Here is a 13,615-nt window from a genome sequence, read left to right as displayed (position 1 = left end):
ACTTGACTATTTTTAAAACATGTGTCCTAAACCCTTTTCATGGGCAAAAAATAAAAGAAAACTTTTTTCCGACGGGAAGTCGAGAGGACCGCTCTTAGCGGGAGTGGCACTTAAACCCAATGGCAAGCTATCCTTCTGAACAACCGAATTCTGTAAGGCGCTGTAACGTCCCTACTTACGATGACCAGTTTAGCCATCCGCATGTTGCAGGGAGATTTTCCGAGAATGGAGCAATTTTCAAACACGTCAGTTTCCATCCGACGAAGTAGAAGTAGAAGAGGTCATTGCACAAGAGTCACAAACACAACCACAAGCTCAAACGACTGGAAGCAGCACAAAAGAAAAAGGAAAAGGAAAGGCAAGCTATTACAAGTGGACAAACGAGGAGCAAAGTTTTCTAGTTGATCTCTGGGCTGAAAAACACGACTGTCTACAAAGTAAGGACGCAAGGAAAGTTTGGCTTGAAATCTGCGACGAGATTGAAATGAACTTCGGCACCAAAAAGACAGACGAAAAATGCCAGCGAAAGATCAAGTATCTGATGACAAATATAAAGAGGCAAAGTCATGGAACAAGAGTCAGACGCGAGGTCACATACGTAAAAGTGTTTTCTACGACAAAATAGACCGAGTTCTTGGAACACGAGATATTAGTACCATGAAACACGTGGTCGAAGCAGGGACAAGCATCGCTTCTCCGTCTTCTCTAAGCGCAAACCCTCCAAGTGATCATGATGGCTCACAGCCAAGCACGAGCGGAACGCCAAGTCCTCCAGAAAGTAGCATTGCTTCTAGTGGCACCAGTGGGACCAGCAATGAAATCTCGAATGGCGAAGTCAATCTAGCCGGTCCTAGCAAACAGTGCCGGAAAGTAAGGAAGCGCACAACGAAGAGGAAAGTGCCGACCGAAGACGCCGGAATGGAATGAATGGCAGCAGAACCACGGCAAACAATTAGAAATGATAGCATCTTTCATGGGCTCTCTTCTGGAAGCCATAAAGGATAAAAAAAAAGATGCTTAGCAGTTTACCTATTTATCAGTGGACTGTTCAGTCTGATAATTCATATTGTTACAGTTTGTAGAGTTTATAGTTGCAACTATATTTGATTCGCTTTTACTTTATTAAAATCATTTTCGAGTAAAGAAACTGTTGTGACTACTGTAACATGGCTTGATTCAGTTTATAATATTATAGAACAGTTTCGTCTTTTTGATTGTTTACAACCGTTGGAACATACTTGAGTTTCATTCAAATGATCAGACTTGATTTATTAAAATAATTTTCGAGTGAAGGACGGATCATGGATAACATGATTTGATTCAATTTGTTGTAATCTCAATCATTATTCAAAGAAGTCAAAGTGTAAAAGTAAAAAATTAAGAACAGGACAGCAATTGCGAGCAATAATAACTTAATTCTCGATTTGTTTTTTTTCTATATAGTTCATTGAAATTGCAATAGTGTATGAATTTTTTGGATTCATAAATTACATTTGCGTGATTGGAAAGGAAGAATATCGATTAAATGTTGTGGTTCAGTCACGCATTTGAAACGTACTCTCTTGACACACTTCGAACGTCGTCCCCATCCCTTATCACATCATCGTTTTTGCTTTCATGTCCTTGATCTCGAGGGTCATCATTCCATTCGTCTTGATTTAGTAGACAAAAGTTGTGAAGGACTGCACAAGCAACAGCGATTTTGTTGGCAAATGAAATTTTTACTATCCAGCCGTTTCCCCAGTATACGCCAGCGATTTTGTAACATTCCAAAAGCGCACTCTACTGCTACCCTGGCACCAGACAAAGCTTTATTGAAAGCTATTTCCTCTGGATCTCTCGTTGCTGCAGGAAATGGTTTTTGAAGCCAGGAGGCTAATGGGTATGCGCTGTCTCCATCTAGATAGAATTGATATCATTACCCCCAATTTGCACAGAAGGACCCGTCAGAATCTGATCGTGCTCTGCAAGATCAAATATTGTACTATTTCGTAAGACTCTCGCATCATGCATACTGCCTGGAAAGCCAGATGCAAAGTCAAGGAAGCGTTTCGCGCCATTTACAATAGCTTGAACAATGAAATTGAGTTGTTGGTAGCGACTGAAATAGTCCACCGCACTGTCTGGGGGGGGGGGGGAGGGGGGGCAGCTATTCTTTATGAGATCCATCAATTGCACCAACAATGTTCGGGAGATCAGAAACATCTTGAAATGTCTCTATACAATGCCGTGTTTCTGCCTGTGTGATGGGAAATTTTATGTAATCATTCCTGAAGTTGGAAAGGACCTCCAAAACATCTTGCATTGCTTCTAGAACAGTCGACCTTTCTACGTTGAAAACCGGCCCAATACTTACGTACGAGTTGCCGTGAGCTAGACGGTACAAACCAAGCGCGAGAACTTTTTCTGGAACAATGCAGTCACGCAATCTTGTATTTTCACGAGTTACGGCCGGCCGCAAGACGTTCAACAGAATATCAAAGGTGCATCGGTTCATTCGTAGTTGCTTTCTGAAATAATCCCCGGGAATCCTTCGGTCATTGTAATGAATCTCAAACCATTGGAAGTTTCCAAAAGTATGGGTTGTGTCGACGTGCCCGCGTCTCTGTCTTCTTCAGTATTCAATCGTTAAGAGGGCCACTTGATTCCGAAGACATTAATGCCTCAACAACAGGCACACCATAAGGAGTATTTCGTTCGCCATCTGAGCGATATTTACAAGAAAGAGGAATGCAACAAGTGACAAAATTTGAACGCGCTCCATTATCTCGCCAGACGAAATCAATGTTTTGGCGCGCAGCAGAATTGAATAAATTATAATGAAATATAATATTGACAGTGTTGACACAATTTGAGGACTTAAACCTTGTCAATGCAGATGCAACAGACGAGACAAAAATTGTCACGACAAAATTTGTCCTTGGATTTCGTCACGGACAATTGCGATTTTGTCTACCAGAGCGGATCTGCCCAAATGCTGCAATGATAGATATAAGACAGGGAAGTTCATAGCTATTGAAAGATCTTTATCATTACCCAAATAGGCAATCTTCAAAGTTAAATATAAGCCGGAGTACCTTCTTCTTCGTAGGTGATGCCTTGTTAAAGATTCTGACAGACGGTTGTTCTAAGTTATTTGTCTGAAGATGGCGTTGTTTGCTTTTCAGATTATCAGACTTTTGCTACACAGCTTGATTCGTTAATGAAGTTACCAAGAGGAAAGGCTGCGCATTATTGAGAAACTGTTTTTGCCGTTGTTGCAAAGGTTGGGATCTACTCTTGACGACCCAAATTCCTAGCAAATTGAAACTTCACCAACCTGCATTTTCTGCTGGTCGAGCAATCCAGTATCTCAGCAGATACATCTGTAAGATAGATCTTACTTCCCATTGTGGACGTGGGTGGTTCAGTAATGCATTTTTATTCAAATTCTTACAAAACAAGCATTTAAGCCACCATCTTAGCCACAAAAACTGAAAACAAGATGCGAACTCACTCAGCAACACATGTGACAGGCATGCGTACTATGACAAAAGTAAATTGTTCAATAGGTGGGAGGAAACTTATAAAGGTTTTGAGAATACATCGATCATAAATCTAACTTAATCTCCGCCCATTTACCTGTAAATCTTGGCGTAAATAGAAACTTTGACAAAGTTTCCGATGTGTTAAAACTCCGTTACAGAAAGGAAAGAGAATTACTGGAAACAAAAATCTCTTAGAAATCCAATCCACGACGACATTTTCATAACATTTTACACGATTAGTAGCCGACTTTATACAAAAACAATTAGTAATTGATTTGCAATAGAGCTTAAAGTTCATTCTGCATAAATCTTATTGACTCCTAAGCTAATTAGTTTGGCATCGAAACAGTTTCTTGCACCAAACTTAGGCTGAGCAGGTAATTTAGTTAAATGTCACATTTAAACGAGAAGTGTAGCAGGTGCTCTCCGCCTCAACCATTATGGACGGGCCTTCAATTGTAATAAAACAGCAGTTAACCTGTGCTGGTCAGGGTCTCTTAGTTTCGCAGTCTATCCTTTAATAATAAATAAGTTGCAATTTTTTAAGAAGAAAAAGCAGGCTGTAAATGATATTTGATTTCTCGTGCCGTGAACCCAAGCTTTAAAAATGTAAGTTAAATTTCTAAAACGAAAAAGTCAGCTTTTCACAGAATGAAGTCAGCCGTATTTGGTTGGATCATGCTCTGTTGTGTCTTTCCCCAAGGTTCAGGTAAGCAGTACAAGCCCGTCCAAATGAAGAATATTCGTCGTGGCATCAGAACGAAACACTTCATTGCTTAAATCTTTTTAACTTACTTTTGTCTAAAAAAGTAGTGACAGTACCTAAGGGTTGTCATTGCCAGCTTATTGTTTGACTCAGCTCGTTGTTTCACTTGTTTTGCTCTTCTCACCTCAATATGGGGTAATACTAAACATTGGCTGACCAGTTCTTTACAATATCATTGACAACAGACTGTGTCTTAATGCTCGACGTTCGCACCGATGTGTGTGCGTACTTTAGACTTGAGAGGTACGTTAGTCTTTGTAATTTGGGATTTCGACTGACTTAACAAAATAAATCCTAAAAAAAAAGGACCACCTTAATGGAGGCGTAAAAGCCTATTGGCTAAATAGCGCTCCGAGTCGAATGCACTGGTGTTGACAAAATGCTTTGTGTTAGAGCCAATTGCAGTTTGGAGCCAAGCTCATGTAGATGGAGGGCTGTGAAATGTTTTGAAGTTAAAACACAAATGTTTTAGAGAAGCCAACGGTATCCTGAAGCCCAGTATTCTTTTCATTCACGCTCGCTGCAGATATTTCTTTACCCTTTGATTTAAAAAGTCAAAACAGTTGCTTTGCTAATTCAAGTCACTGTGTAATCATCTTTTGTGTATGCATGTAGAACCTTAGGTTGTATCCGGCTCGTAATCTTCTTTAGGGCGTGAACCGCGGAGATTAGCCCCATGTAATTGAGGTATACTGCAAGTCGACTAACACATATCATAAACACCTCTGCAGAATGCATGAACATCCATGGAGGGCGACATATAAAAATGAAAACAGAGTGGAAAAATAAGAAAATGATTTTGAAAACGGAATTCCAAGCGAAAGGAAGTGTTACAGCCAGACCAGAAATCAAAAGCAAAAACATGGAAAAAACGTTGGCCGGGTAAGCATCCGTTATCAGTCTCAAGTTTATCTACTGCTTTTTTCAATTTTTTCATTTCTTTTTTTTGCATTTTTGCCCAAGGGGAGGGACACTAGTTAAGCCTGAGGGTTTTTATTTCAGTGTTAGAGCTCTCTGTTAAGGGCAATTATGATGATTACCAAAAGTCTCTATTATCATTTTGTTTTCAGGAGAATAGCACCCAGTAAACCTTTGACACAGAAAAGATCAACAAGTTCTTCACAAGACTTAAACGGGGCAGCAAAGATCATTTCTCTTCCAGCAACTAGAAAAGATGTTTTAGTGAGAAATCCCCAAAATGTCCACTTCGCTAGGAAAGTCGTAGTTGGTAGTCAGTTCCGAAAACTTTTAAAAAAACTGTACCAAAATCATTCGAAAGATGTTCAGGCTATCAAAAGAAAACTAACTAGTGAACAAATCCAGTTGTTAGAATCAAAAGAGGAAGGCGAGGACGATAAAGCCGACATATACAGCATCGAAGGTAAATCAGAAGCTTCCAAAAATAAAACAGTCGTCGAACTCCGAGCTGCAATACTGAGGTTATTGAACGAAGTTGCAAAAAAGGCTAAATCAGCCCACAACGCTGAACAAAGATATAAACAAGACGAATCATCGAGACACCCTTTTAGAAGAAAAAAGTTCGGCCAGACTTTAAAGACAGAGATAGAAGAAAGTTATGATCACAGCAGAAGCCCATCTTCCATAACTAAAGGAGGGGATCTCTCTGCAAAGCGCGCAAACTATTTGGATCTTCTTAACTTCATCGCACGAATGAAAAGCACGGACATTGGAAAAGATGTTGATTTGTATAACACTGATAGTATGCGGAGTTCGAGTATGATGGAAAACAGTGGCATGAATAAAATGCTGAACTCAAGAGATCTAATGACACAAATTCCTAACACAGGAAATATGCAACAAGTAAAGGAAGAAAAGGGAGTCTTGCCAGGAGAGGGAATGCAAATGCAGGAATTAAATCTTGCGAAACAAAGGTGGCTTCTTGAAGACCAGTTGGAAAATCGCATCGCTCAACTTCAGTCGAAAGCGCGATTACTTGTGCCCCAACAAGAATTTCCACAAATACAAAATTTTCAAAACAATGACATGACAGACTTTATGCAACGTCTTCAGAATGTGATCACAACTCCTTCACTTGGGCCTATACCCCTTTCATATCGAGGACCAGCCATGTTTCAAAAGCCGTCATTTCTTCCTCGTGTTAATCAATATCTACCTTTTGCACGACCATTCCCCGCCACCGAAACGCGGTTACCTTTCTATCGACCAATGAATCCAAGACCTCCATATCCAATGGATGATGAGGGAGAAGATGATAATGAAGATGACGATGATAATTCCGACTATGACAATGATGAACGAGATGAGCCTCCACCACATCATTCGGACCGTGAGCACGAAGAAAGTTACAATGCTGACGAAGATGAAGGGGAACAAAGATACCCTGACATTGACGAAAGATAACACTTTCGTTTTTGTCAGCTTCTATTGACGTTCTGTATATAGATAATGTCACAACTCTGTTATTTCATTTTAATGTTATTTCGTTTTAAGCTAGTCCGGTTACAACAAATTTTGTAAAACCCCAGTATGTGTGGAAGCCTTGAGATCTGCTCTGCTCTAGGAATGATAAATCTTAATGTTTCAATTAGTTCGAAGGGTTCCACCTGAAGCGTTTAGGTCTCGGTTTATGTTTTTGTCAAAGATGATCAAGATGGCCAAAACAATAATAGCCTACACTATTGTGTGTCTTACGTTGTAGTCACTTCTGCTCCCCTAGGACTACTCCAAAAGTTGAGAAGTCGACTAGTTACGTGTCACCTAAACATAAGATTGTACTCCGCTGTGATTGGTTGGTTTCCACACTTAACCACCAGAGTGACTCTAATATCAGCCCTGAATAAACAATTATGTTCATGAAAACAAAGATCGCCAATTAGAGAAGCTCTTGATTGTTAAACAAATTCTCCTTGTCGGTGTCGGAGGAAAAATATAACGAGCAGCATAGGGTTTAACGATTGTAATTGACGCATTTTGATAATTGATGTCCTGGTGAAGTGTTTGCACAGCGATCCACTAACCTGCTGTTGATATCTTTTTCTATCCTGGATGCCTCTCTAGTTACCACGGCGGAAATACTTATATATTTTTTTACCACTCTTCTTTACCATGATGAGTAATTACACCATGCTTTCACCCGTTATGTCAACATGAGCCCTAGATGGATAGAAGTTGAAATAAAACCGTGAAAACCACCGGTAAGAGTGTTACTTAGCAACACCACGCAATCGCAGGATCAACCTTACAAAACTTTTAAGAATTAGTTGAACTCCATTTACGAAGTGAATCTATATTCACTCTGCAGAGCTGAGTTCGGTAATTTTATCGGAAGTCTACTTAGCTTTGAAGGAAATGAGATGGCAAATATTTCGCAATGTAATTCTTATTTCAATAATTCTTACGTCTAAAGTTGCAAATGGAAGACCTTCGACAAAAAGGATACGATCCGGTAAGTTTACTTAAGATCAACTATTCGTTTCTAAATTTGACCTTCATCAAGTTGTGTTTCGGTTTACCGAATTCATTTGCGCTTAAACACGGATAAATAACCGTTACAGCCGATTTTCTATGAAGATAAGTTTTACAGAACTGTATGGCTGTAAGACTATAAGACTGTGAACTGTCTTTTATCAAATATATATGTAGTGAGATAATGCACGCAGTTAGATATCAATACCAAAATGAAGCAGCAGTAATGGGCAGTTTTGGCAAAGAGAATCCTATGAAACATCGTTAAGTGTTATGTCAAGTAGCGTAACCTGCCACTGTTATGGTTTAAGAACACAGCTGATTGGGACAGTAACACCTAACAAACTTCATTAGCGACTAAACTAAACAAGTGATTAAAGAACTTAGATTGTAAGACGATCATGGATGAGTTGGCTTTAATCTTAAAAGTTCAGTTTTCATCGTAACCATTAAGAGCATTATCTTTATCTTCCATGTGATGAACGATAGGGTAAGTTTTGACATCGTTTGTCCCTCCTCTTCAACAGAGAAAGTCAAGCCCGGCCTAATCACTGTTCCAATCATGAAGGATGCTCGCGGAGTGCCACACGAAACCACTGCGCAGGAAAATGCAAAGTCTTATTTGACCGGCCCTGCTTACAGGATCCTGAACAAGGACAATACTTTTGACTCTAAGGATCCTTTCATTTTCTTTCCACTGATTGCTGTTGAACACCCAAGAGGATAAGTTGCAAAAATTAAAACCGTCAGAACATCTGCTAGTAATTGTGTGATACTAAAATCATAAAATATATCTCCACAGAATCGGTGAGATGAATCTTTAATTAAACGAAGAGTTGCGATTAACTTCTACCTAAATTTCGCCTTCCACAGCAGAATTTTAGCTATTTACACCTGTTCACTTGTAGCCTCAGTATCAGTGCAATAAAGACACATCTAATAAGTTGTTCTTAAGTAACCAAACATCCTCGTAATAACAACCTTAACAAAGAAAGGGTGATAAAAAGATTGAACAAGTCAAGCGAGAAGAGATAAGAAAGTACGTTTCCAAACCTTGCAAAAAGACACTGTGTAGTCTGAAAAGGAGAGGAATTTCAGTTCAGGAACGAAAATAAAAGAAGGCAAAACCGTTGCTGTCCTTTCTGAGAAATCTATCTACATGAAAGAAAATAAATACGTCATTATAAATATTTCTGAAACTGATCACCAATTCTTTAGAAAACTGGGAAGATTGTAGTCACAACTGACACAGAGGGGCAAACGCACTGCGTTTGATTTAGAGTTGTGAACTTATCTGAACGAGTCGGGGCGATGAAAATTGGCTTTAGTATTTCAAAGATCATTTCAGAAGGCGAAGCATAGTTTTGTAGATAGAATAGTTTTATGAATAGAATAGTTTTACGGATAGAAAAAAAAATATAGCCGTTGTTGCTGCAAAAAATTTTTGTCGAAGTTTTTTTAAAGATTCATCGTATCTGAGAAGTATTAAGAAAAGAGAGTTCAAACTGGCTTTCAAATATCTGACGATGTGGCTGAGTTATCTGTTGTATTTGAAAAGAAAGGGTCCTATTCGTACAAACCTGACATGTTTTACGTTTGTTTTGACAAACTTTACCGGTGGCGGGTACAAACTAAATATTTTTTTAAGTTTGAAAAACTCCATGTGGTTTTACGTTTGTCTTTAATTTACATTCCGTTGTCGAAATATTTTTACGAGGAAAGAAAAGTAAAAAAAACTCAAAATCTTTGACTTCGGTTTTGCTATGTACTTACCTTTTGCACGTGGACTTCTTGTCCTAGTTATCGTTCTTGGCCAAGAGGTGTTTGCTCGACCGGCAACAGGTAAGTTCAGATTCATTTCTAAATAACAGGCAGAAATTTGAAAAGTTGTCACAGTGTATTGTGATTTTTTCACTGGTCCGAAGAAATAGCCGGTTATAAGTCTTTGTATTTTGCGGAGTAAGTTTAGATTCAGTTTCAATAATGACGATAACAATCAAAGCTTGTTTCTATGCCACGTTCCGAAAAACAGGAATGGTGGAGATAATAGGGCTTAAACTGGGTCCCTTTTGGAAACTTTCTCGTCATTCTTTCGATTAAGCAAACAATTTGACGTAAGCATCGGGAAAATGATCAAGAAACGTGGTCTGATTAGGAAGAAATCTTGCTTTGTTGAAAGCTAAGAATTTCTCTGAACCACGTGAGTTTCGGGGTTTTAACTCATAACTGATCAAATTTTGAGCCAGCGTTTCCAACTGTGATTATCACCTAAATTCAAGGAGAACTAAAAAGACCCAAGCAACTTCTAAAGTCTCATCCAAGTTTATACCGACGACAAGAAGTCGTCGCTGTTCCGCCCGTGGCGACATCAATACTTGAAGGACCTTACCTTCCTCCTGCAAATGCAGAAAATGAGTTGCTTGTTGGACCTACCGGTGTACCAAGTCCTCTGCATCGCGGCTATCCGTCGTTTCCTGGACCTCAAATCTCACATTTGTTTCCCTACGGCTCCTACGTTAGATTTCGTGGATTTTACCCTCATCAGAGCTACTATCCCATGATACCCTGGGGACTTCATCATGGTTATACTCACTGGCCTCATATGCAGGCTTCAGGACCAGTTTTCCTAGCAGATCCAAATGACGGGATGTATCAGGAGCCTGTCACTGGGACTATGATTCCCCGACCGATAATACCTCCACAGTATCCAGGATTCTATATGAATCACGCTGTTGAAATGTACAGACATAATCATCTTGGACCAATGTTTCTTGGAGGGCATGGGGCAAGAATGTATCGTAAGAATGCTATAAGAAACTAAGTTATTTATTGCAATGGCTATCATCTTTATCTGTTCGAAATTTTGAGTCATTAACGCGGAAAGTTTTTTTTTTCCACCGATCATGTGTTGGGTATCTAAGTAATAGACCGCACACTGTATCGGTTTACCGCCATAATAATCCACGCTGGATATTGGGAGAGCACGAGAAATAGAGAATAATACATGGGCGCGCGTAGATATAGAATTTCTCTTCGTGTGTTTAACTCGATAGCTTACGAGTGAGCGCAACGAACGAGTGAGATGTCGAGTTGAACACGAGAAGAGAAATTCCATATCTACGAGCAACCATGTATTATTTTGTTTATTAGATAAACACAAAAGCCCTTTACTGAGAAGAAAAGCCGACTTCATTGATGAATGAAAATAAATGAATCGATTATTCCCGAATAACAACCGTAGAGTGTGTTAGCGCTAACTCTTAAGATGGAAAAATGCGTTGAATAATGATTACAAAAACAACAATGGACGTAATTTTCAGTTTAAAAAATCTCATTTATTGACTTTGTCCTTACCGACAGAAGAAGTCTTTCAGGTAAACCGCCAAAATCGGCCAGTGACAAATCTTCCAGTTGTCGATTTTCATTCTCAGCCGAGAGAAATGCTAACACCAAAGCCACTGAATAAGTAACTTTCGGTTTTCTTCTGGTCTATTGGTTTTCTTCCCCTTCAAGGAAAGTTTGAACCTCGCTGTCTGTCAGCAATACATATTTTTTAGTGTTTTAGCCGCCATATAATTCGAGGAAGCTCCGACAAACAAACTTGTATTGAGAATCGTGAAGGCTTTGCCTATCATTCCTCAACCTGACCGAGTAGCGCCAAAGGCAAGTGACGTGTCAGCAGCTGATTGGCTATATCAACACTCGTGAAAAAATACGATATTTTTTCACGTGTGTTGTTACAGCTTTTCTCAGGGCCGGAAATCCCTGTATAACACCACAGTTTACGTGATAAGAGTTTTTAAATCACGAGCAAGAGGGAAGTGATTTACAAACTTTTTGAGTGTTCACCCAACATCCCAAGTGAGTTATTACGCTATTAAACCTGTAGAGAATTGAGTCTACAGCGTTTGTAAAACGACTAGGGGTTTACTAGTGCAATAAATGATAGGCTTTTGACCAATCAGGGCGTTCGTAGTCTCTCAGATATTTTACATCAAGCTTTAATCAGTTTCGTGCACCATTATTCATTAAATTGTATGTCGCGCTATTTTCACCCGGTTGGTTCTAATATACAAGGCGATAAAGCAAACGCTCGAACAAAGCTCAATGATTTGCACATTTTAAGCGACAGAGTCTTGACAGATTTTCTCTTTATCTCCTGCAGCCGTTGATGCTACCAACGTGGAAGATCAAATTTTAGACAATTCAGCGAATTTACACAGCTCCCCAATTGAGGATGTCGCTCATAAAATGGAAGAGATTAGAGAGGAAACTGAACTTGAACGACAGAAACTAATGGAAGCAATGAAACTAAAATCTGCGAAGAAGAAAGTACAAAAGCAGTAGCTCGTGGACATTAATAAGCGCCTTCAGATAAAATATCATGTTCATGAAAACTATATGTCAGTGAGTCCTCAACCAAACATTCTGGTTCACAATGATGGGAGAAACTAGCTTTAGAACTACTCTCGTTATGGATAGGCTTCGAGATTCTTCTTGTTTTTTTCTTTATTCTTACTTTCTGCGGCCAGCGGCTACTCCTTCTCCTTCTACTTCTCACTGACCTCTAATTACTTTTTACTGCCTTCTACTGCTGTTAAGTAAAACTCTAAAGAAAGTGCGTCCCTAGAAGAACACTTCCCTAGACAGAAAATCGACGAGAGGAATCACAAGAGAAATCTCAAGATGTTCTCCCGCTATGTTGTAATAAAATGCAGAAACAAGTATTCACGACTGCTTTCAAAAGAGAAATGTAAACAAGTTTACGATATAATGTTTTGGTATCGTATCGAAAAATTGTGTTTAGATAGAAACTGCATACACATACAACATGAACTAAAGGCAACATTTAAATACACGGTGGCGATACATACATACAAGCAAAGCATATTTCTAGGCAATTTAGAAATTCTATTTCAAGCAAGGCTCTCGCTCTTTGTGTAAAAACTAAAGCCCTATATCAGTCCTTTCAGCTCTAAGTAAAATTTTAAGAAATATGCATTTTTAATCAGTCATTATTTCATTTCACGACTGGAAATATTCCAGTACCGAACCAGATTGGCCTTAGAGCTGGAAAAACTACAACCGACCACTTGGTTGAATTAGCAGATGATACGACTGAAGCTACATTGACGAAGGTGGTTATGACGCGTCTATATTGATTAAATTGGTAATTAAACCTAGCCAGAAAAAGTGTAAACAAAATTGAAAAACTGAAACGAAATGTAAAAAGCCAGTCTCTTGTAAGTGTTTATAATGCACTTGTATATCCTCATCCAACACATGGCTGCATGTTATGAGGAAATAATTATGAAGCTCCATTGTCTCAGTTCAGTGGTAAAGCTACAAGACCAATTGTAAGAATCATAAACAATGCACCATTTCGTGACCATATTACTCCCCATTATGTAAACCTTGGGCTAATTAACCTTCCTGCCATAATTAAGCTACGTACGTGTCGACTATTTTATGAACATTTCGCAAATAAAAAATCAATCTAATTTCGCATTGTCTTTTGTATCTGGGAACCATGATTATGCCACTGGAAGCACACATTTGCAGCAGCTGAACCCTAGCCCCATTCAGAATAAAAAGTTATTGGATACTTCTATATGACCATTCTTTGTGATCCAACTTAATCGAGCACTTCGACTTTGTAATCTTGACAATCTTGTAAAAATCTCACAGGTTTCGAATAGATGCAGCGACGTTAGCCGCTGCTGGGTTTTTATGTATTTCGATACGCAATTGGCCAATTAGGAGGATAGAAATCTGATGCTTTCCGATAGATATTCTGACCATGTCTTTCAATAATTGTCGGAAATTCTTTATGTCGGTCCACACGCATGTGCGATGGTAGCCCTATTTTTCATGC

General features: G+C 39.1%; 2 protein-coding genes and 1 pseudogene across 2 annotated transcripts; all 3 read left to right on the top strand.

The window, feature by feature from the left end:
* LOC149040070 (uncharacterized) overlaps positions 1-934 on the top strand; it is a 2,441-nt pseudogene extending 1,507 nt beyond the window's left edge.
* Positions 935-4,024: 3,090 nt separating this feature from the next.
* LOC113666528 (uncharacterized) lies at positions 4,025-7,466 on the top strand. Its single transcript, XM_027182312.2, has 3 exons — positions 4,025-4,236; positions 5,025-5,175; positions 5,364-7,466. The coding sequence occupies exons 1-3, from the start codon at positions 4,179-4,181 to the stop codon at positions 6,673-6,675; spliced, it is 1,521 nt and encodes a 506-aa protein (XP_027038113.2). The 5' UTR covers positions 4,025-4,178; the 3' UTR covers positions 6,676-7,466.
* Positions 7,467-9,089: 1,623 nt separating this feature from the next.
* On the top strand, positions 9,090-13,245 carry LOC113666551 (uncharacterized). The gene is made up of 3 exons (XM_027182345.2): positions 9,090-9,582; positions 10,020-10,538; positions 11,906-13,245. Exons 1-3 carry the CDS (start codon positions 9,504-9,506, stop codon positions 12,085-12,087), a joined length of 780 nt encoding a protein of 259 aa, XP_027038146.2. The 5' UTR covers positions 9,090-9,503; the 3' UTR covers positions 12,088-13,245.
* The last annotated feature ends 370 nt before the right edge of the window (positions 13,246-13,615 follow it).

The sequence above is a fragment of the Pocillopora damicornis genome, chromosome 9, assembly GCF_964200805.1.
Source record: "Pocillopora damicornis chromosome 9, jaPocDami1.2, whole genome shotgun sequence".
In the NCBI taxonomy this organism is placed as follows: Eukaryota; Metazoa; Cnidaria; class Anthozoa; order Scleractinia; family Pocilloporidae; genus Pocillopora; species Pocillopora damicornis.
Note: the sequence above shows the minus strand (reverse complement) of the source record. Positions and strands in the feature narration are given on the sequence as shown.

Coding starts and splice junctions, on each gene's coding strand:
- LOC113666528 (XM_027182312.2), top strand. CDS start 4,179: ATGAAGTCAGCCGTATTTGGTTGGATCATGCTCTGTTGTGTCTTTCCC. Junction 4,237..5,024: donor TGTCTTTCCCCAAGGTTCAG/GTAAGCAGTACA, acceptor ACACCTCTGCAG/AATGCATGAACATCCATGGA. Junction 5,176..5,363: donor ATGGAAAAAACGTTGGCCGG/GTAAGCATCCGT, acceptor TTTTGTTTTCAG/GAGAATAGCACCCAGTAAAC.
- LOC113666551 (XM_027182345.2), top strand. CDS start 9,504: ATGTACTTACCTTTTGCACGTGGACTTCTTGTCCTAGTTATCGTTCTT. Junction 9,583..10,019: donor GTTTGCTCGACCGGCAACAG/GTAAGTTCAGAT, acceptor CCTAAATTCAAG/GAGAACTAAAAAGACCCAAG. Junction 10,539..11,905: donor GCATGGGGCAAGAATGTATC/GTAAGAATGCTA, acceptor TATCTCCTGCAG/CCGTTGATGCTACCAACGTG.